The sequence below is a fragment of the Neodiprion pinetum genome, chromosome 6 (assembly GCF_021155775.2).
Source record: "Neodiprion pinetum isolate iyNeoPine1 chromosome 6, iyNeoPine1.2, whole genome shotgun sequence".
NCBI lineage: Eukaryota > Metazoa > Arthropoda > Insecta > Hymenoptera > Diprionidae > Neodiprion > Neodiprion pinetum.
Genome location: NC_060237.1, coordinates 30,893,862 through 30,916,886, shown reverse-complemented (window position 1 = coordinate 30,916,886; position 23,025 = coordinate 30,893,862). Strand labels below are relative to the sequence as shown.

Genomic DNA, 23,025 nt, shown 5'->3' with positions numbered 1-23,025 from the left:
TTATCAACGAATAATCACACTCACAATTATCTCCCCATCTTGAAGATCTAGTTTGATCGGCATGTACTCGATATTAGGGTTGCTGTTGGGAAACAACCGAATTCAGCCCGGCGTTGTATTCAAAACTGCACTAACAGCCCAGAACCATATGCAACCAACTTCCGATCGCTGTTTATATGTATACGATATCGACCTCGTACTGTATCCGCGTTGTAAAAAAAAATTTGAACTCAAACACAATTAATGAATGGACCCACTTCATAATAATCAAGCATTCTACATGAATTAGACGATTCAAAGTTTCGAACATCTAGGATCGCATTAATTTAAAAGCGGAAAACATCCGACAGAAGGCCTGCAGCCGCATGGGTATTTGTTTACCAAAACAATTGAATAGTAACCCTAGCACCACCAGCTTCAGATTGTAGCGGAATAATACATAATCTGCAGGGGAATCTGTAGTACTGGCACGATAACGACATTAATGTGAAATTTCTCCTTATTTTGGAAACTTTCTCATCGGTTGAGTTGTTCAAATCTAAAAAAAAAAATAGTCAGTCCTTATGGGATTCGCGGGTCAGAACAATTCTGTTGCATTATATTTATGCAGTACGATCATAGTTAACCGACTGATACCGATAATATAAAATTGAGCGTTACTGACAGTGTTGACTTACAGACCAAGACTGACAATTGAACAGAATTACTGACTCGTAATGACGCTGCTTCGCGGGAGCGCCGTAAAGTGGCGCCATCTAATCCTAGTGAAACATACTAACTATGTCAAAATGTTGATTTGAGTTTTTCTTGCACATGGAATTAGCTGCCAGCAATTCATGGGCTGACAAGTTGCCATGTGACGTGGCTGCGGTGAACTGCTAGGTGGCACTCGTCAGAGATTCAGCAACGTTCAATTCGTTGACAGAGGTGTGCGTTCAGTGTTCAGAGCCGGTTGTTGCGATCGGGTGCAAAGTGGAGCACAAGATTTGTCACATATTGTATTAAGAGACTAATAAAAAAAATGAACAGGCTCATTGTTTTGTGCATTATCGCCGTCACCACCTCCTTGGCGTTGGCCGAAACTTGTCAAAAACCAGAAGTTTCAGCCTCAGCATACGTTACCGAAGATGCTACAGTCTTGACTAACATCGCTTTCACCACACAATTCACGCTAAAGTGTAGCAACGGTGCCAAAGGTGTTTCTCTATATGCCGAGGTCGAAGGAAAGACTTTGCCCGCAGTCAGACTCAGTGCGGACAACAAATATCAGGTATGTAATCTTAGTACCATCTCATTTCCGTCAATTGACAATCGATGATTGTCTGCCAAGTCAGCTTGCCACTTACAAGGAACATCAGTTTGGTGTCCCCCTCCGATTTCGTTGAGACTCGTGTATATTGTGGAACCTTGAAAACTAAGCGACTAGTATTTTTTTTTATCTGCGGAAAAACTGTTTAGAGGGGTGAAAACGACTACCAAAGATGGACACCCAACGGAGTGATTTCTTGATGCGCTTGATGGATTCGAATGAAACCAACGCTGAAATATTTTATAATCGAATAGAAACATTTCAGCGTTTGTTTCATTCGAATCCATCAAGCGCATCACGAAATCACCCCATTGCTTGCCCATCTTTGGGGCTTGGTTTCACCACTTTGAACCGCTTTTCCACAGATAAAAAAAAAATATGTGTCTCTTAGTTTTTAATGTTCTACAACATACATGAGTCTCAACAAAATCAGAAGGGGACACCAAACTGATGTTCCTTGTTAGTAATATGGTATAAACTTGTACATGAGGTGAAGCGAATTGTTGTACGAGTTGGATATGAACTATCTCTTCCGATCGCTGACAAGTTTTTGTAAAAATATCAACTTTTTTTATAGCTCTATCAAATATCTTGGCAAAAGTTATTTATCACTATTCTGTTTGTTTGGTACTATAGGTCAGCTGGACGGAGGATATAAAGAAAGCTAGATCAGGAGATTACAATGTTAATCTGTACGATGAAGAAGGGTACAGTGCCCTTCGCAAAGCAATTAGAAACGGAGAAGATCCGAGCAGTGTGAAACCTCTAGCTGTTGTTGTTCTCAACAACCCAGGTGCTTACCTTGGACCATGGATAAACTCTGAACTCTTAGCTGCATTCTTAGCTGCATTTGTTACATACACAGCATTCTCTGCCAAATGGAAGCTGTTATCGTAAACTAAGTAATTACAATTTAAGTCATGAATGATATTTTTAACTGCCTCTGGCTTCACTATTTATACTAAACCGTTAATTGGATTCAAATAGTTTTGTAAAATATCAATGTATCCAATATCGAACGATCAATCAATGATTCTCCTGGAGAACCAAAACTGTGACTGAATAAAATTCATTACTTTATCAATTCTAATCCCTAGCTTCTACGTTGTTCACTTTTACATAGGCGAATAAACAGGAAATACAATTACAATTTAGCTGGTAATAATTTTTTATTAAGAATTTAATAAACATGATTCATTGATATAAACAAAAAAAAAAAAACTCATGATAATTAATATCATATTCAGAACATTTCGAGTGGAGGATCATTGCCAAATAAGAATCTCCAAGACGAAGGTTTTCTGATTAATAAATTACCAGAGGCGTCCTTTGAGAAAAGTTCTAGCCACTGATTTAAGTAGTTAGCTAACTCCATTGCATCTGGGATGTTGTCTCCTTCTGAACAAAATCTAAGTAAGACCGCACAAGGAATATGGTTCTCGACGAAGACATCATATAGGTTTTTGGCAAAACCTCCACCTGGGATTGCAAGGACTTCGCTCCTGCCATATTCATCAATTTTACTTTCTAGATGTGTCCAGTTCAGGCTGTCGAACATTGCACCAAATTCTGATTTTATTTCCGGAGATGCAATGTAACGTAACGGAATGGTTCTGATCTGTTGATCTCGTTTTTCATGGGAGTAGCTGCTGGTCAATATGATGACCTATGATTGAAAATACGTCGATTGAATTTGTTACAAATATGTAATGTGACCAAAAATCTTACCTTGGCAATGTGTTTTTCTGTGATGAAGTTCTGCAGCTTTTTAAAGAATAGAAAGGGCTTCTTGGACAGTGGTGATCTTATTTGAATTAGTAGAACTCTTTTATCTGTGCTACAAAATAAATCGACGGCTGTGCAAAGGGCTGACGAATTTTCGTTGTACGGATCAGGGCCAACTATAGGTATGAATGCAGAATCCCAAACATAACCTATTCTCTTTGCGCTAAGGCTCGATATAAAAAGATCAACAGCCAATTGTCCAACATTTCCTACAGCTACTGAAGGAATGATGAGCGTGTATCCCGTCAAATCAATATCTTCTGTAAGTTTTATCATCTTCCCTTATAGAATTAACCTTCTGTTTAGTAAACATAAGCTGTACGTTAGACAAACCGTAATGACAAGCTGGATTCAACTTACATCGACTGTACCATAGCTTACCTAACACACGTAGAATGTTGAACTGGATGTTGGATCTCATGCGCTAGTGATGTTTCAGAACGCACGTACCGAAAAGGATTTTCGTGCCTGTTCCCGCAAACGGTTATTATCGTTCTACTTACATCATTTTTTTTTCTTTGAAAAAATAGATGTAAGAAAGTTAAAGTCAAAAATGTATCAGCGTTACCAGGTTACAAAATCTCCACAATCTGGAGACTGATACCGCTCAAGCAATTTCATTATATATATCCTATTCTTTCATTCCATACGCCCGTTGAAATGTTGGATACATTTCGGACGCCCAAGCTTAACTCGTTTCGAAACATTCCGAAATATCACCCGTGTGATATATACATATATCATATGATATAATTGATAGTGCTAAAAATGACGCGACGACGATATCTTTCTTTTGCTTGTGTTTGTTTTATCACCATTCCAAGTTTTGACCCAATTAATCCTGACATCAATCTAGCCAGATAGAGAACTAGTCAGCCAACACATCAATTTTACCGTTGTAGTTGGAAACCTTCAGTAAACTCCGAAAGTACTATACAAAGTCTATCCATTTCCAATAAAGTGGTGTTTAAGATATTGGCCACGCTACTTGCCGAAAAATGTTTAAAGATGTGCAAGTTTTAATTGTTGGAGCCGGCGCTGCTGGTATCGCCGCGGCATGCCGTCTGCTGGACCAAGGTTTTCAAAATGTCAGAGTTTTTGAAGCCGGAGATCGAATCGGAGGGCGCGTACATACCGTAGAATTTGGTGCGTACATACCGTAGAATTTGGTGCGTACATTGGCTGTGTTTCAACTAACGACTAATTTCTTCGATTGTATATTCATTTAAATAACTATTCATGCCAAACTAACAATAAGTGCAGCTTATATTTAATTAGAGCAGTTATGAAACTAATCAAGTGATAACAGCTAGAAGAGGCCTGATAGACCTTTATTAATAATACATGTTTTCCTTTACTATGGTAGCTGATAACGTGGTAGAGCTAGGAGCTGAATATGTGCACGGTGAGCGTGGAAATATATCCTATGAATTGGCATCTCGCCACAATCTTTTGGAGGGATCTAACCTTCTGACTAATACCGAAAAGTGGATGTTTGCTGATTCTCAAGGAGAAATCATACCTAGAGAACAAAGTACTGAGCTACTGAATATATATCATGAAATCTACACAGTTATGCCAAACAAGATAACAGATTTCGAGGGGTCATTCGGAGAATATTTCACACAAGAGTTAGTATCATAACTTCTAGAGTAGTTGAATGTTAGATTAAGTTTTCATTAAAAAGTACAGGGTTCTCTCTTCGTTACAAGTTTTTTAAGTTTTGTGTAAGGTGCTGGTAATTCTTTCACTTGTTCTCTTTTAAAATCACATAACTGAAATAGTCTATAAGTTCTTGCCTATGTTTATCTCATAAATTCTACTTTCAGGTATTACAAGGCATTCAAGGAAAATCCATTTACAAATTTCACCAGGGCAGAAGAATTTTTGGAGTGGATATGCAAGTATGAATCTATCATAGAATCTTGCGATTCGTGGTCCGAAGTTTCTGCATCTGGACTTGCCGAGTATTGGACATGTGAAGGGAATCCATTGCTTAATTGGAAAGGCAGGGGATATAAAACTCTGTTTGAAGTTTTAATGGTAATGATTTCAGAATGAGATTCAATAACATTTTCCATCATTGAATCAGTACAAAATAGAATCTCAATTTTATTCGGTATTCTCAGGTACTTGCAAAATCCTAACAACAATTATTTTTTTCCTTGCGACTTACAGAACAAGTTTACACTAGCGGCAATTGAGCTACCACTTCTGGAAAAAGTTGACTTTAAGAAAGTAGTTTCAAGTATTGACTATAGCAGTAAAAATCGAATTACTATTAGAACTACTGACAACTCGGAGCATAATGCTGATCATGTTATTTTTACACCCTCGCTTGGTGTACTGAAAGAACAACACAGCAATTTATTCACACCACCACTACCTGAATTGAAAAGACGTGCCATACAGGTACATGCGCAGAAATTTAACATTCGATTCGTGTTTTCGCATGCATTCTAAGTCATGGATTGAAACTTGAATAAGTACTTTATCAGTAGTACGCATTAGTTACATCTCTAGTTATAATTATTCTGAAATACTCAGGGTCTCGGATTTGGAACAGTGGACAAAATTATCTTTGAATTTCCTTACAAATGGTGGCCCGAAGATATCGCCGGTTTTAATTTAGTTTGGTCGAAGGAGGATAAAACAAAGTTTGTACAATCTTCTGACAAAGTAAGTTGACTTATATGATCGAGCATTCAAACTTACAAATTAGGACACGGTTCCATTATATTATACTAAGAGCAACATCAAGATATCCTCGATAGTAATGCATATAAAAAATACTAATGTTATTTCAGGGTAATGAATGGTTGGCTGATGTTTTTCATTTCTCCACTATTGACCATCAACCTCGTCTTTTAAGCGGTTGGCTCACTGGACCATGTGCAAAGCATGTTGAAGACTTGAACGATTCAACTGTACTTGATGGATTCTATGACATGTTGCAAAGATTCTTTAGTAAAAAATTCGACATTCCAAAACCAATAAATATGATACGGTACGTGTATAATTGTTCTGTGCTTTTCACTTTCATGTTTAGTGATTCTTCACTATTACTTCCAATAACGCAACTTCATCAAAGATATATTCCACTCATTGTTGTGTTAGTAATATTTTGCTGACAGACTTGTCGAATGATGGATAAATCCATGCAAATCTATTGCATAACCATATGTATATTGTATACATTATGCATCACCAAGCTACCTAGGAGATAATCAAGTGCCCTCATTTTTTCCAGGTCCAAGTGGAATCAGAATAAACACTTTAGAGGCTCCTACAGTTTTCGAACTTTGGAATCTAAAAATTTAGACATCTGGGCGAAAGACCTTGCTGAACCTATCATTAATCCCACTGGCAAACCAGTAATTTCGCTCATCTTTCGATATCATTTAATAGTTATAGGCAAGAATAAAGCTAACGATTTTTTAACAGGTATTACTTTTTGGTGGGGAGGCAACTCATGAGCACTATTACTCGACAGTTCATGGTGCAGTTGAAAGCGGAATTCGCGAAGCTGATAGACTCATAGAATACTACAGGTATGAAGCTCTTGAGTATATCTCGTTTTGTTCGTTAGATACAAAATTAAAAAGGCCTTAGAACAATTATGTTTGAATTCTACGCAAAAAATCTCCCCTAGAATAAACTTTTCAAGTATGTGACACTGTCACTTCATATAGATATAAATGAAAATTGGGGATCTCTTTTAGAAGAAAGCTACTGCACATCTTGAACTTTGGCAAATCGATACTCGGTTTCATTGACTTTCCCCCAAGTTATTTTAAAATAACATTGGTCATTCAGATCTATCAATTGACTATAGCACAGTTTATTCACAGGAAAAGAAAACCCCAGCTGTTACGAAGTGGTTATCCATTCCAATCGGCGGATGATGCTGAACACGAATTCCTGTATATTCTAAATTGTAAACAAAGAAATACCATATAAACGTATATTTTTCCACGTATTCTGTGAAAATGCAATTTGTATATCATATTTTACATTCTATGCTCAATTTTCTAGTGAATAAAATCAAAGTCATTGAATCCCGAAAAAAATGAAACAGAGAAATTTACAATCTATGATTCGGTTATTGAAATTTGTTCAGTCATGTTATTTATTGCGAAAAATAAACGTATTTTAAGTGTACGTATCAACAGCACATCTATTTTTCAAGGTATTGCTATGAGCTATAGTTGTTCGCGATCCAAATAACACGACAAAATAATTAGTCAATATTATCATGAATTTAGAATTTATAATTAACTGAATACCGATTACTGAAAATCTAAGGGGAAAACAGAAAAGAGGATTGCTCCTATGAGTATGATCGCACGGAATAAATACCGAGTGATACATGCATACTCACAGTAGTAGATACAGAAAAACGACTCCTGCCGATAAAGACGCTACCGGATCACTAAAACGACTTCTTTTGCCTCCGGGCTCACTTATCCGCCGAGTGCTGGTCACGAAAATTTGTTAAAAAAAAAAAAAAAAAAACGAACGTTTAGCGGATTGGGTTAGCGCGCGAGTTGATATCGAGAGATCGAATTTTGAATCTTCGCCCTGCCGTTCTTGTGCGAGCTGTAAACAAATGTGCGTAAAGGTGAACTCGGTTTCAAAGCGTATTATTGGTGACAGATCGAATTTTGAATCTTCACCCTGCGTGCTCGTGCGAGCTGTAAACAAATGTGCGTAAAGGTGAACTCGGTTCCAAAGCGTATTATTGGTGACAGCGATTTCAAGTGGGCCGTGTGTGTTGCAGATATGTGTGTGTTGCCATGACCTTCATGTGGTAAGTGCAATAAACTATTGTTTATTCGTGTGTAAAAAATATTTTGGATTATAAACATATAAAAAATGTGGACTTTTTCCGTTTTCTCATGACGATCCGCAGTAACCGATCGGTCAGCTCGTCAGATTCGTCTTACTCTCAGTAACATTGTAACGAATTCTCTAATTTCTGCTTCCTTGAATCTGGTAGGACCCATGCATGTTAAGTGAGCCGGTAAATCATTTTCCGTTGTTTCAGAGGGTATAATAGCTCTGAAATACATTTTAGAGACAAATTAGGCATACATTCAACTTCGGTACCTGGATATTATGCACTTTTATTATCTGCAAGATACGCACCTTACTCGCATATTCCTACACCGATTTCGTACATATTCTTCTGCAAAACACTTGTATACATATTGTGCATATGTTTGATCCGATGCAAATGATGATACTAGTTGATCTCTGCCCTCGGGATATGTATTATTTATAACATCATAGTATCCCTTTGTGGCAATCGGAATTATATAATCAACCTGAAGTCAATCAAATTATGATTTTAAACATATGACACTGACATCTAAATTATATGAGTAGATTTTTCATTATTTGTTGAAATTCAAACTGCAATTACTCTTTTCAAGCAGTCATCGATGAACTCTTTGGCTGCATTGAATACGTGCATCTGCTGCTCTCTCAGAAGCAGAACTGCGATTCTCGGTTCATTTGATCTGAAAATTTCCGTGAGGCGAAGAGCCGCTTCCATCCCGTCATCGGCGAACGTTAGCATTATTTTTACAGCCGACGGTATACTTGGCTGCGAGTTAAATAATCCGAATTATTCCTCACTCTGATCATATGTAAACATTAGTCAACTCTCAATTCTACATTCGGCATACTTGTATGCTTCGCTTACCATACTCGAACCTCTCACAGTAATATCTATGATTTGTGGAACTCTTTCGATTCTTGAATTCAACGATCTGAAAATCAAAGGTGTCCATGGGATGTTTGGGGGCCGAAGTATTGTGGATTTAGTTCCTGAAACAATTACCTCAGATAATAATGACATAATTATATTTATTTATAACAGTTATTTGGAACCTTTTCATTACCTTGCGAATTCAAGTGGTCAGAAAGACAATCAACGAGCTCAAGAACGTCATTGCTAATTTCGAGTATGACATGAAACATTTTCAACTGTTGTAAAATAAGTATTATTCGTCCTATAGTAGCGTCATCCTCATTTGAAAATGCCAACAAAACCCACCACACTGAACCATGGCTATACTTATATTCGTTTTCGATACACTGCAAACAATCACATGAAATTAAACATTCAGAGACGTACTGATCGGCGAGTAAATAATTAAAATTGATTTTTTGGGTACACACTAATATTTTCTGCCGTGTCAGACCCAATTGTTCGGCAAATTTTTTCCAAGTCGGGCGATCTCTTTGAACCACATCTGACTCGACGAACAGACATAATATTTGCAAAAGGCGTGAATCCTCCCACGCGAAGAGAAATCCAGAGTGAATTCTATCTGTACGCATTCGAAGCTCTACAGCTTTCAAATCCATATCCGTGCCATAATCGACATTGATTTTCTTCTCCATTTAGGTTAAGGATTCTAAAGTCAAAATTGTTACGTGGATGAAAAACTGTATAAAGATTGATTGTGATCGAATGGAATCAGAGATTTTTTAACTAACAGATCAATCTGAATATTACCTCGTAGACGTAATTCTTGAATATAAACAAATTTAATAACAGTACGGTTAGCGTATATTAAATTTTTTGGATACAATAACCATTTTTATACTCTTTTTAACATGCTTGTACAGAATTGTACTTTTTTCACACTAATCCAAGTACAAGTCTTTGAAATGAAGTGGCACTATTGAGTTTGTACGTATCTCGCTCACACCAGGAAATTTATACATTTCATGTGGTTTGTAGTACAGAATACCAAGAATTCACATCACTTGACTAAATCAAGACATGTGACTTTACCCCACTCTGATTCAAGTTAATATGAAGGTTACGCAGGATTGTGCCCACAATTTCCCTCCAGAAATTTGAATGCGAAGAAAGTTTAGTTACTTCAGAATTTACTCTCTTTGTTAAATTGTCGACAAAGTCGTTTTTTGTAGTTGACCTATAGTTGGTGGAAGGAAATCATCTTCTTGTACCTGATCTGAGAATTCTGCAACGTTGTGTGGAGTATCGAAGAATACTAGCTGTAATGAAACTGGAAATAACAATTTCTCCTTCGCCCATCTTTTATTTCGGTTCGCGTTGCATAACAATAAATATTCCTGTAGATTGTACATACAATTAAAATTTCATTTACAATAGGTACTTAATTAATTACCAGTTGCAATTTTTGAATATGGTAACGCAGGAATTTCTGTAATGTGTATTTTGTTGGAGCATGGATGTCGATTTTTTCTTGCAACATTTTGCAAGGCTACAAAATTGGATCCGGAAACAAATTTACACAAAAAAATAGTAGATACATTTCTAATTTATCTATTCTTATTTATACATTCATTCATTTTAGTTCAACTAAAAAATACACAAGTATAGAAAAGTACAGTAAGGAAACAAGACACATTCTACATTTACGTATATATCTACTGTACAGGGATTTTAATCCAGTTTAAAAATAGTTTATTCACTACCAGTAGCAAATGGTCAGTTAAAATTTGACTGAACCCTGTTATGTCTCTAGTGTTGCTTGGTATTTAAGTAACACAATATATTATCTACACCTGAGGTCAATCCGTGTCTAACACAAGTATATTACATTTGATTATAAATTTTTCATGTATATCGGGCAGGCAGCGTATAAATTTTGCGGCAGTGAACAAAAATTTTATATTCATTAATATTTTTCGTAATATAAATTGTCTAAATTTCAATCTCGGTATTGTGATTAACTTTTCTGTTCAGATCTTATTTCCTTCTCTTGGTTAACTGGTAATGGATTTATTAATTATTCCCATTTTGTCTTCTTCGAAGTAACAAATTAATAAAATCTTGAATGTTCTCTTCTCTATACCAAGCTCTTAAGCTTAAATGATCGACCCTGAGATCACGACGCTTTGTTCCTTCTGGGAAGATACATCTGGAATATATATTTCAAGTATTGATTAGAAGATTGCGGAGGATTGTATTGTTATTAATGTATTACTCTATTATTTATTATTACGTCTATAGATGTTTCATAAGTAGATCTAATTAACTGCTAAATATGAACTTATTTCGATTTGATTCATTTTTACTACAACTCAGTTACGAACCTCACACGTCTACCCAAGCAGTCATTTCTTACTAACTCGTTCGTAAAAGATTGATATATGTATTTTACATATCGTTCATCTAATGCAAATGACGATTCCTCTTCATTTGCAGTTGGGGGATTATTTATCGCATCAAAGTATCCCTTTGTTAAAATTGGAATTATAGTATCCACCTGAAATCAGTCAGACTATAAATTTAAGCCACATGCTCAAATCCGAGTAGCTTACGGTAGATAATTTCTCTTATTAATGAAAACGTACGCTACAATTACCTGTTCAAAGCAGTCATTTATAAACTCTGTGCTCTTGATAAATACATGGTCTTGTTGTTCCTTCAAAATCAGGACTCCGATCCTCGGCTCATGTTGCCTGAATTTTTTAGTGATTCGTTTTGCTACTTCTGCTCCGTCACTAGCAAAAGTTAACATTACTCTCATGGCTAGAGGTATATTCGGCTGAAATGTAGAAAACGAAAATTATTTCCTATTTCTTTTCAAAGGACATTAGATTAGGCTTTATTATCAAAGTTTGTTCGCATACTCGTGTGTTGTCGATTATACCGCTGTCAACAAACTTGCCGTCATTTACAAGTGTTGATGTGATGCCTGGGATTTTGTAAAGTTTATTCTCCCTTGAATTTAATGGTCTCAACACGAGAGGTAGCCATTCGATACCAGCTGCCGATCTCAATACGCTGCCTTCAGCTTCTGAAACATATGTTTTGACTTTCTCTATTAAAAAAGTCTTTAATAAGGTTCGTTATTAATTTCATTTACATACGTACCGTTCGATTTATGCTGTTCAGAGACACGGTCAGCAAATCGCAGCATACTATCGCTAATCTTATCAATGATGTCTAATCTGCCCATATCTTCTAATACATTCAAAACTTTTTCTACTGTAGCATTTGCGTTATATGCAAATGATAGTAAGACCCACCAAGTTGAACTATGTTTCGCTTGATAATCTCTCTCGATAACCTGTGGTAAAAATATGTGAAATTGAAGTATTCAAAAAGTAAATACTCTATATTCAAAATTGTTTCTCTGAGAACGTACCGTGATCTGCTGATTTGTCAGGCCCAACTTATCAGCAAATTTTTTCCAATTTGAGCCAAACCCTGTCACAGGATCTGCGCTCATGAATAGGCAAATATTCTGTAAAATTTCTGGCGCTTCGAAAAGACATTCCGCATGAATTTTAGCCGTACACTGTCTGAGCACGACATTCTTCAGTTTTATTCCAGTCCTTAGACAATCGGCATCGATTTTGTTTTCTGCTATTGAAGGGTTTACTATGCTGGAAAAGGGGAAGAATTATTCGTGCGTATTAAATTAAAGCAATACGAACAGGAAAACAGGTAAACTAATTCAATAAATGTAATTGGTGGGTATGAAATTATTACCTCGTCACAGCCATCATCACGTTACTTAGAATTTACCTAATTAAAATAGTTTTAGGCAAGTCAAGCGATGGCAGTTCTTTGAAAATATCAAATTAGTACAACACTGCAGCCATTGCCACTCCACAACTCACAGACAATCTATCCATATTGCATATTTTGTATTGGAGTATGCTATGATTTTGAGGCCTTGGTGATACAAGTATTCATGGCCCCTCCCCGCTTATTTCCACACTCGATCAAGGTCACAGTTGACCACACATAGGATTTTCCTTGAGCAATTTAAATTTAAAAGTCGCTGGTTGTACTTTGATTAATTTCAATTCAAATTTTTTATGGGTAATATTGCAAGGAATATATGAATATATTATTGCAAATTCAAATTATGTTTACATTTAACGTGCTCGAAAAATCTTGTACAACTTTATAAACTCTGGCAGAAGACCAATCTGCATAGAGCAAAGTCAAATATTCTATTTGATTCCGTTGTGTTTGCAGTTTTATACATTCTATTGTTAGTATTTTGCAAACAAGTTATCTTCAAAACGTTATTTGCATTACTTCATAATTTTATTTATTTCATAACAAATAAAGTCATATATTAAATGATCACATGCATAAAATTAAAGCAGTCGATAACTCATCAATTAGTCATTCAATAGGTCATTCAGGATTACACGAATTTTTCTGCGGGTAATTCAAATTTGCTTTGGTTAGGACATATTGATAACTCAGCAACAATGAAACTACTGAAACTGAATGATTCAACTGTCAGAGTTATAAATTAAAAAATAAGTGAAGTGGTTTTCAATTCTTCTTTGACAGTTTCAAATTATTTGCGTGGATCTTTGCAAGAACTTCTTTATGCCTTTATTTTTATTTCAAAATTTTTCATATGATCAATACTAGTCTGAGCATTGGTTACAATACCCACATATTGTAAAGTTCTTAATTTTAGATCCGATCAGAGTGTTTATCACACGTCGAAAATCAAAATGCTCGACACGCAATGGCACCGAGTAGAATCAACAAAAGTTATAATAATTGGAGGGGGTATAGCAGGATTGGCAGCAGCCAAAACATTAGAGGAAGAAGATTGTGAAGATTATATACTGTTGGAAGGTAGCTTAAAAAATGTAGTTCTCGTGATTTGTAAATAATTCGTGAATCGGCGCGTTGTTTGACAGCCCAAGACAAAATTGGTGGCAGGATAGAGTCAATACCATGGACTAACAACTGGGTTGAATGTGGTGCTCAGTATTTATACGGACAGCAAAGTGATTTAGCTAAGATTTGCCGGTATCGTGGACTCTTGTCAGATTTTGTGTCAACGAAAGGATCAGATTCATATCTACGCGACGATGGTGTCCAAGTTGACGGAGTATTAGTAAAAGATATCAATGACGTAGTTCAATCTGCCATAGAAGAATGCAAAGTTTTCGAAAATGCAGAAATCCGCATGCTTGACAATGCAGCGAACGTTGGTCGGATTTTGAGGAGCAAACTGAGGAAACACTTGCGAACAAAAGGTGATCCGTTGACGATCAGAGACATGCGCGAAGAGATATTTGACTGGAATGTTAGACTTTTAATGATTGAGAATGCCTGCTTTACATTAGATGAATTGTCAGTAAAATATTGGGGAGAATGCCAGGTAAAATATTATTCTTTCTACTAATCGTAGCATAGATGAGGCGCTCTTTTTTATTATATATTAAATTCTTTCCTCCGCTTTCACCCTATTATTTCATTGTAGCCAATCGGCAATGTGGAACATGCAAATTTTGAACCTGGATACAGTTCTATAATCAAATTCATAGCCCAGGGGCTAAATCAAAGAAATATTCGATTAAGCTGCCCCGTCGAGACGATTGAGTGGCGCCAGAGCATCAGCACAGGCAATTTAAGTCAGGCAAACGCGAAACCAGTCACAGTAACTTTAGCTGACAAAAGACGTATTTTTGCTGATTGTGTGATCGCAACTTGTTCACTGGGTTACTTGAAAGAAAATTACAAAAAAATGTTCAATCCTGAGCTACCGCTACATTTATCGCAAGCCATTGAGTGCCTTGGTTTTGGCCTGGTAAATAAAATATTTTTGGACTTTGGTGAGCCTTGGTGGGGCCCTAACGACCAAGGTTTTCAGTTTATTTGGTCAAAAAATGGCAGGAGAATATTTTCTAAACAAAAATTAGCGACGTGGACCAGAGATTTAACTGGTTTTAATATCCTCGAGGGACACAGGGCAGTTTTGTTAGGGCAAGTCGCTGGAAGGGGAGCATACATTGTCGAAACGTTGAGCGAACACCAAGTTGCCTTAGATTGCATCAATCTACTCCGGCATTTTCTCAAAAGAGAAGATATTTCTGTGCCAAGGAGATGTAAAAGAACGCAGTGGCATTCCAATATGTACATCAGAGGTGCCTACAGCCATATTTCTACGAATTGCGATGCCACTGCAGTCACACCGGGAATTTTAGGCAAGCCAGTTTGGTGCACAGTCACTCGAGAGGCTCGCGACAAGGTAAACGCTTCGCGTTATACAAAGCATTCAAAGAGTGCTTTTGTACAAGGTAATGATTACCATGCGTGCTTACGTGAATTCATATTACACATCTTATTTCAGTGTATACCGGTAATAATGCTGGCCGGAGAAGCGACACACGAAAAATATTATTCGACGACACACGGAGCGTTCGAAACTGGCATCAGGCAGGCTAAGACGTTTTTACAGTATCACATTGAAAAAAAATGTTAATTATTATGCCCTACTTTTTGTAATTTGTGCGGTATATGCATGACCATGTTTTCATGAAATATTTTACATTATACACAAATCTGTTGATTTTGTAGCTAGGGAATTAGTGGCAGGGAATGTAATATATATCATTCTCGATAATCTACTTTGATACATTTTTATGTGTCTGCCCGCTTTAAGGACTCTAGATTCTATTGCACCGTGAACAGTAGAAAAGTGATGTGGATGAGTAGCCTTTCCAGAAAATCGAACAACCTGAAAAGTCAACCGATCATTTCAAATATATGTATACTTGCACGATAATTATTATAGAATCCAGTTTTACATGCTAAGTTTTCATCGATGACCAGTGGGAGGCTGATTATCCTGCCCAAATATTAGCTTTTTCTTCAACAATACAAATCAAATTTCTTTTTTACTCAATAATACAGTAATTTTCACAACTTACTAAAGCACTTACTAAGTTAGACTAAAAAGTTAGACTACATCCAAAATGTCCCATCATTGTGATGGATTCTTAGTGTTATATAACTCGATGAGTCTGTCTGCTTCACGAAAACCAGTGTCTATCGCTCCGTCAACACTTGCCCAGCGTTGACTATTGGTGGCCTCTCCTGCGAACATGACTATCTGGAAGAGAAACAAACTATTTCAGAGGCACAAATCGTGCACTTGTTAGCAGCTGTTTCAACGTACGGTTGTTTAAAATTTATGATGGAAATTAAAAATATCTGCATACATTTGTTCGATCTTTACAAGTACAAGGTCATTTTATACTCACTGGCTCGCCATCAACTAGTAATGGGGCTGCTAATTCATTCGCCCAAACACCAGATCTCTGAGATTCCACACTTCTGAAACTATACGCTCCTCGGAAATGTTTGTTGTTACTCCAATTAGTCCTAAAATGTATTGAAAAAATTAGTTTGTGTGACTCGACCACACAATATATACATCTATATTTAAATCATAGTGACTTTGACATTTAGTTAAACAGTGACAACTTTCATGAACGGCAGAACTGACTCACCGCAAATACGCAGTTGGTCTTGTGATATTGTACGAGTTTCCAAAAAACTTATTGAGCAAAGTAAATGCTTCGTTAAAAGCTTGATTTTCAGGCAAGGCTTCCATGTATCTAGCTCCTGCTCCGTTGATCCAAGCACATAACATTCGTGGTCTATGGGCTACCGTGAAAAACCCAATCAAATCCAGCAACCATTTCTTACTTGGCTGTAACAACATTTATGCAATATTCAATACCAAATAAAAACATTTTAGTATTCTATATCAGCTGAATAATTGCACAAATCTAGTCACAAAAAAAGCTCATAAAACTTACCGACGTATTCTGACACTAGCTTAAGAGAGTAATACATTGCGAGAAGTGGGTTTTATATAATGAACTATACATTGCAAAGATTCTTTACTACGTACATCGTTTTCATACTCTTGCCTGTCCACTTCATCCCACAAAAGAATTAGATCACGATTACTAGACCACCATGGTGCTTCAAAGGAGAGATAAATCTTAGCAGCAGATCCCATCGATAGGCCCTAAAAACAATTAAAGAATTTCAGCTATTTCCTTGCAGTAAATAGCTTCAAGAAATGAAGTAATAGGGCAATATAGCATTATTCACTTTGATAGTTTTCACTTTAGATTCTGGTAATTGCGGTGTAAATAAAGTTTCATATTGTTCCTTCAGTACGCCTAATGATGGTGTTACGATAACGTGATCCGCTGTGTACTTTTGCCCATTGCTCGTTTCGATCAAAACCTTTTTGTCTGTTGCGTTATAATTAACGTTGACCACTTCCGAATTCAACAAGGTGTTGTTCATAATTGGAAGTTCTTCTTCAGGGTTTGGATATTTTTTCTGTAATGTATGTGAAAAAGTTATTGAAAACTTTTAAGAAGGTTCTGCATGCTATACAAGAACGTATTAACAACTGAATATCCTGCAGAATTTTTTTCAGATAGCTAATGTGTTTGAGACGATATTGTGGGGTTGAACACCAATCAATTTCTCTCCACTGAAGTTCTCGATCAAATTCACATAAGTTCAATTAGTTTACCATTAATACGTCAAGTATTGTTCCATATCCCCTGTCTTTCCAGTTGACAATGTTACTTCCAGGGTAGTCTTGATATGCTGTATAGCCTGTTGCAGAAATATCAGTCCAGTTATCTGAACTGTCCGTCGCTATTGTCAAACCCTCAAACATTTTCAGCACCTCCTTCACAAGGGTCTCATTGAATGTTGGGTATTTTTGCAACTCTATATTGAATCTAGGTTTAAAAAAACGATCATAAGGATTCGAAATATCAAATAAATATTACTAAACGAAAATTATTTTAGAGCAATCTGAATATTTACTTTGCTGTAAAAAAATCTGCAATGGAACCATTATTTCCTGCCAGAGCTTCGTTAGCTTCACCAGATACATTCGTGAGCAATGCCATTAAATTTTGGCTGAGGTCAAGGGGTAACCGAACGCCTTTCGAATTATGAATGTCGAATTCCACCCAATTTTTTTCCCCTGAAGCTTCTAAAAGCTCGAGAGGAGCAGCTAACTTGAAAGCTGCATTGCCTGTTTCTCCGTGAACCCATTGACCTCCAAGATCAACCCAGCTTTCATCTGAAAACCATAGAAGTTTCTGAATCTTCATCCACCAATGCTCAAACACATTCAATGACCGTCTGTCAATAAATTGCAAGTCAGTTTCAACCTGGATTAATACTTACCGAACCATGTAGTATATACCCGTCCACCAATTCTATTCTCAGCTTCTAAAATGATCACATCTTGAAAACCATGTTCGTAAAGCTTTGATGCAGCTGCAATGCCAGAAGCTCCAGCTCCAATTATAACAATCTTTGGTTCCTCCGCTGTCGTAAAATGTAGTAGATATACGAATCCTAGTGCAGCGTAGAGCCACCACATTGTTTTATCACGTTGTATTAAACGAGTCGACTCAAATAATTACTGTAATAAGTACACAGAGCGGTATCGCTATTTAGTAATATGGTTCTTTTCTTGTTGATGCAGTAGAAGATCAACAGACGACCGCGATTGATTGAAGAACCTTGTAGAGTTTACGTTCCATAGATAGCACTGTGAATAATTAATAGCCGTAGGGTAAATAAGCGAAATTATAATTTTACGAGTTGAAAAAAAATAGGTCCAAAGATAGCGTTTTAAATAAAATCAGAACTAATAATCACTTGCCCCCTGGCCATTCAGCTTCAATAAATCAAGACTGAACTTTACCCCTTTTGATAAGATTCAGTACATTTTACAAATCTGTTATCACAGACCTCCTAACTCTCGTTATGTAATCCCTGTACTATTACAAGGGCACTGCTTCTTCACTGCAATATTCTTAACTATCAATCAAATAATTGGCTGCAGCAATGGATCAATTGAGACTCTTTAGCCTATGATACTGCTGCAAATTCTCTCTTGATTTCATCCAGTTTTCTTTGCATTAATACGGGCTTCTCAAGAATTTGAAAAAGATAAAATGGGAATTTTCGCCAAAGGAGTTACTTCTGATTTGCTAATTGCACAGAATCAAAGTTTAGAATATTCATTGAAGAGGATAAGAAACAATATTTTTGAAGTAATTTGATTGAAAAAAGAAAGTCTGACTCACAATTGGATTCATTTTATTTATGAACAAAGTACAAACTGTGGATATTATCATCTGCATGTGACGTGACTGAAAAAGGATACATGAGCAATGTACTATAAGTTTCTACAAACATTGAATCTATTTTTATCCAAATAGTTCAGAGAAAATTGACTGCACGTCATTCTCAAAAGTAAACCAAAGTAAATGTACGCATAATGGATTTGCAAAATACAGATTCGTATTTCGAGGTCATTTTATGGATACGAACAATAAAAATATTGACAGTTGAAAATTTTTAGTTAGATTCCTACAGCATTTTGTCTTCAGAAATTGAGAAATGAGAACACATATATGACTTCGTCAAAAGAAACGAAATTTGGTATATAAATATCACGATATATAAGCCCGATTTGAATGTCAAGAAGATAACTGTTCAAAAATTTAGAAGTTCAGTCATTTGTTACATACAATATATCTTTTTCCCGAGAGCAATGCTGACAGGAAGCTGATAGATAAAAAATCTGAATTGGAGAGCGAATAACCGATTTCTGAGCATACATTTTTGTTGAGAGAAATATATGTGCTACATACAAAATATTCTTATCATTTTGACAGATTCTTCGTGTTATATAATTCTATAAGTCTGTCTGCTTCACGAAAACCAGAGTCTATTGCTCCATGAACAGTTGACCAGTGCTGACTATTGGTTGCCTCTCCTGCGAACATGACTATCTGGAAGGAAAACAAACTATTTTAGATACGCCAATTATGCACTTGTTACCAGCTGTTTCAACGTACGTTTGTTTGAAACTCATAATGGAAATTAAAAATATTTACATACATTTATTTTATCTTTACAAGCACAAGGTCGTTTTATACTCACTGGTTTGCCGTCAAGTAGCAATGGTGCTGCTAATTCATTTGCCCAAACGTCAGCTCTCTCAGATTCCATACTTCTGAAACTGTATGCGCCTCGGAAGTGTTTATTGGTGTTCCAATTAGTCCTAGAATTTATTCAAAAAATTAGTCTGTATATGACTTGAATATGTAATGTATACCCGTAAATATATTTAAATCAAACTGATGTTGAAATTTAATTGTTGATGAAAAATTTTATACAGATCAGTGCAAACGATACTATTTTCATTAGCGATAGAACTAACTTACCGCAAATGCCCAGTAGGTTTGGTGATATTATACGACTTTCCGAAAAATTTATCAAGCAAGGCAAATGCTTCGTCAAAAGCTTGACTTTCAGGTAATGTTTCCATGTATCGGGCTCCGGCTCCGTTAATCCAAGCACGTAATAGTCGTGGTCTGTGCGGTACCACAGTAAAGGAAATCAAATCCAACAACCATTTCTTACTCGGCTGTGATAAATTTCATACATGTAACAACAAGTGATATTTCTCCAATATTTTGTATTGGCTGAGACGATGCACAAGTTTATTCCAAAAGTAGCGTTAGAAACCTTACAATTCCCAACAATTTTCAGTAGTAAGACACAGTATAGTAGTTGATAGAGGAGTGTCAAGAGGTAGGCTTCGTTTGATGAATTACAGATTCTATAAAGTTCTCATTACTTACATCATTCTCATACTCTCGTCTATCCGTTTCATCCCACAAGAGAACTAAACTACGGTTGGCGGGCCACCATGGTTCCTTAAAAGCAAAATAAATCTTAGCAGCAGATCCCATCGATAGGCCCTGAAAGCAATCGAAGAATATTAGCTGTCTCCTTGCAATAAACGGCTTCAAGAAGTGAAATAATTTGGCAACATAGCATTATTCACTTTGATAGTTTTCACTTTAGATTCTGGTAATTGGGGTGTAAATAAAGTTTCGTATTGTTCCTTCAGTACGCCTAATGATGGTGTTACGATAACGTGATCCGCCGTGTACTTTTGCCCATTGCTCGTTTCGATCAAAACCTTTTTGTCTGTTGCGTTATAATTAACGTTGACCACTTCCGAATTCAACAAGGTGTTGTTCATAATTGGAAGTTCTTCTTCAGGGTTTGGATATTTTTTCTGGAATGTATATGAAAAAGTTATTGAAAACCATCGTAAAGTTTATAAATGCTTTACAAGTATACCTATATTTTGAACTCAATATCTTGCAAAATTTTGCTGTTGAAACTGTTTTAATTCAAATGATATGATAGGGTTGAAAGTCAACCAATCCATCTTTCTCTGTAGAATCAGTCAAATACATGTAATCGCAATCGGTTTACCATTAATATATCAAGTATAGTTCCATATCCTCTGTCCTTCCAGTTGACGATTTCGCTTCCCGGGCAATCCGCATATCCAACAAAGTTTTTCGCCGAAATATTATTCCAGTTATCCGCACTGTCTGTCGATATTGTTAAACCCTCAAACATCTTTATTAACCCCTTCACAACGGTCTCATTGAATGTTTGGTATTTTAGCAGCTCCCTACTAAATCTAAGTAAAAAAAAACAAAAACCACACAACGATGAGGATAGATAATATCAAATAATCTCCAAATCTGATTCAAAATTATTCTACAGTACTGCAAACATTTACTCTGGTGCAAAAAAATCTCCCATAGAGCCGTTGTTTCCCTCCAAGGCTTTCTCTGCAATAGCTGATACATTCAAATACAATTCAAGTAAATCATCAGCAATATCCACAGGGAGCTGTGAACCTTTCGAATCATGAATGTTGAAATCAAGCCCGCCGTTTCCATCTGGAACTTCCAAAAGCCCAAGTGGCGAAGCTATTTGAAAGACTATGTTACCTGTTTCTCCATGAACAGATTGACCACCAAGGTCTACCCAGCTTTCATCTGAAAACAGTCAATTCTTCAATTTTTATCCTTCCAATATTGTTTCACATCAATCAATACGGCTCAATTATAAGTTAATTTAACGTTTAACAAATACTTACCGAACCATGTGGTATATACTCTACCACCAATTCTACTCTCAGCTTCCAAAATGGTGAGATTGCGGAAACCATGTTCGTAAAGCTTTGATGCAGCTGCTATACCAGCAGGACCGGCACCAATGATAATAATCTTTGGTTGATCCCCTAGCGTTAAATGTATTAGACATACAATTAGTGCTACATTATAGAGCCGATGTATAATCACATTGCCCATTTTTCGAATAATAAAATGGGGAAAGTGATTCAAAATTACAACCAAATACAGTCCAACAATTTATTATTAGCATCTACTTATGTTGCTCTTTCGTTACACGAATTCAGACTTCTAGTTCTCAACAGACTATCACCGACAAATCAGAGAATAGTGTCAGCTGCACATTTACAGTAAAACTCCCGCTGTTGACGTTTTCATCGTTGTAATTCCATTATGCCTCGAAACACAGCAGTGGGGTTGAAACGATAACCTTGTTCAGAGGAATAGTTGGGGGCAGGCATTTTTTTAAAAAGTCTTAGTGAGAAAGATACCCGATTCAAGATTGCCCACATCACATATTACATAACATCAAGTCTAAGGTCGAAGATTATGAATATGAGTGTTTCATCTTTGTAATTGCTCAGCAGAATATCAATATTTTTGACATGTGAAGATAAGGTTTGAATATGCCGTTACAAAAATTGAACACATTTTATAGTACTCGACTAGAATACGTGTATGTGTATGCATAGTCATCAAATTAGGTTGAATTATTCCGAAATTTGCTAATAGTCATTATTTATCAAGTGGAATTAAACGAGTAGCGAACAAAGTATCTCTAGTCCAATTGGTATTGAATGATATTGTTCTATTTTTCTTGTGGTAGAATTTGCACGCTTCCAACAAATTGGCCGTAATTAATCAGTGTTTGTTATGAAGTCAACTAATACCTAATGATACGGCAGAAAATTCGGATCGTAAGGTATGCAAGCCACAATAATAGAAAGTACGTTCGACTCCTACTTTGCATTGCGCGTGAAAGATGGCTTCAAAGATTGCATTTGAAATCAAACAGTTGGTGGTAACTTAATCTTTCTACATTGACCTTCAAAGACTGAATCCAGCACTTCATTTCATTTAATTAG

General features: G+C 36.3%; 7 protein-coding genes across 8 annotated transcripts; 3 read left to right on the top strand and 4 right to left on the bottom strand.

The window, feature by feature from the left end:
• Window positions 1–843: 843 nt before the first annotated feature.
• Window positions 844–2,399, top strand: Tapdelta (Translocon-associated protein delta). Its single transcript, XM_046632700.2, has 2 exons — window positions 844–1,270; window positions 1,946–2,399. The coding sequence occupies exons 1-2, from the start codon at window positions 1,022–1,024 to the stop codon at window positions 2,204–2,206; spliced, it is 510 nt and encodes a 169-aa protein (XP_046488656.1). The 5' UTR covers window positions 844–1,021; the 3' UTR covers window positions 2,207–2,399.
• Window positions 2,400–2,453: 54 nt separating this feature from the next.
• LOC124222096 (proteasome assembly chaperone 2) lies at window positions 2,454–3,641 on the bottom strand. The gene is made up of 2 exons (XM_046632699.2): window positions 3,038–3,641; window positions 2,454–2,975 (listed from the first exon to the last, which is right to left on the bottom strand). The coding sequence occupies exons 1-2, from the start codon at window positions 3,368–3,370 to the stop codon at window positions 2,553–2,555; spliced, it is 756 nt and encodes a 251-aa protein (XP_046488655.1). The 5' UTR covers window positions 3,371–3,641; the 3' UTR covers window positions 2,454–2,552.
• Window positions 3,642–3,808: 167 nt separating this feature from the next.
• LOC124222088 (spermine oxidase) lies at window positions 3,809–7,084 on the top strand. The gene is made up of 9 exons (XM_046632687.2): window positions 3,809–4,240; window positions 4,461–4,725; window positions 4,924–5,137; window positions 5,273–5,506; window positions 5,642–5,773; window positions 5,902–6,101; window positions 6,345–6,468; window positions 6,539–6,645; window positions 6,946–7,084. The coding sequence occupies exons 1-9, from the start codon at window positions 4,093–4,095 to the stop codon at window positions 7,052–7,054; spliced, it is 1,533 nt and encodes a 510-aa protein (XP_046488643.1). The 5' UTR covers window positions 3,809–4,092; the 3' UTR covers window positions 7,055–7,084.
• Window positions 6,561–9,892, bottom strand: LOC124222095 (uncharacterized). The gene is made up of 7 exons (XM_046632698.2): window positions 9,621–9,892; window positions 9,281–9,519; window positions 9,001–9,196; window positions 8,802–8,926; window positions 8,520–8,702; window positions 8,243–8,421; window positions 6,561–8,155 (listed from the first exon to the last, which is right to left on the bottom strand). Exons 2-7 carry the CDS (start codon window positions 9,503–9,505, stop codon window positions 8,026–8,028), a joined length of 1,038 nt encoding a protein of 345 aa, XP_046488654.1. The 5' UTR covers window positions 9,506–9,519; window positions 9,621–9,892; the 3' UTR covers window positions 6,561–8,025.
• Window positions 9,893–10,405: 513 nt separating this feature from the next.
• LOC124222093 (uncharacterized) lies at window positions 10,406–13,037 on the bottom strand. Of its 2 annotated transcripts, none has more exons than XM_046632696.2 (7): window positions 12,600–13,037; window positions 12,253–12,493; window positions 11,979–12,174; window positions 11,735–11,898; window positions 11,467–11,649; window positions 11,195–11,367; window positions 10,406–11,019 (listed from the first exon to the last, which is right to left on the bottom strand). In XM_046632696.2, the coding sequence occupies exons 1-7, from the start codon at window positions 12,614–12,616 to the stop codon at window positions 10,884–10,886; spliced, it is 1,110 nt and encodes a 369-aa protein (XP_046488652.1). In that variant the 5' UTR covers window positions 12,617–13,037; the 3' UTR covers window positions 10,406–10,883. The 2 variants fall into 2 exon arrangements, with proteins under 2 accessions (XP_046488652.1, XP_046488651.1); XM_046632695.2 differs by having other exon boundaries at window positions 11,735–11,901; window positions 12,600–13,035.
• Window positions 13,038–13,758: 721 nt separating this feature from the next.
• On the top strand, window positions 13,759–17,646 carry LOC124222094 (spermine oxidase-like; the record flags this gene model as incomplete). The annotated part of the gene is made up of 3 exons (XM_046632697.2): window positions 13,759–14,250; window positions 14,353–15,120; window positions 15,223–17,646. Coding segments are annotated over 3 exons (1,392 nt in total), but the record flags the coding sequence as incomplete, so codon positions are not given.
• Window positions 15,486–22,330, bottom strand: LOC124222090 (uncharacterized). Its single transcript, XM_046632689.2, has 17 exons — window positions 21,907–22,330; window positions 21,544–21,805; window positions 21,228–21,441; window positions 20,788–21,024; window positions 20,582–20,701; window positions 20,162–20,364; window positions 19,878–19,998; window positions 19,604–19,726; window positions 18,105–18,339; window positions 17,736–17,997; window positions 17,434–17,647; window positions 16,998–17,234; window positions 16,792–16,911; window positions 16,385–16,587; window positions 16,136–16,256; window positions 15,815–15,984; window positions 15,486–15,609 (listed from the first exon to the last, which is right to left on the bottom strand). Exons 1-16 carry the CDS (start codon window positions 22,118–22,120, stop codon window positions 15,856–15,858), a joined length of 3,015 nt encoding a protein of 1,004 aa, XP_046488645.2. The 5' UTR covers window positions 22,121–22,330; the 3' UTR covers window positions 15,486–15,609; window positions 15,815–15,855.
• Between the last annotated feature and the right edge of the window lie 695 nt (window positions 22,331–23,025).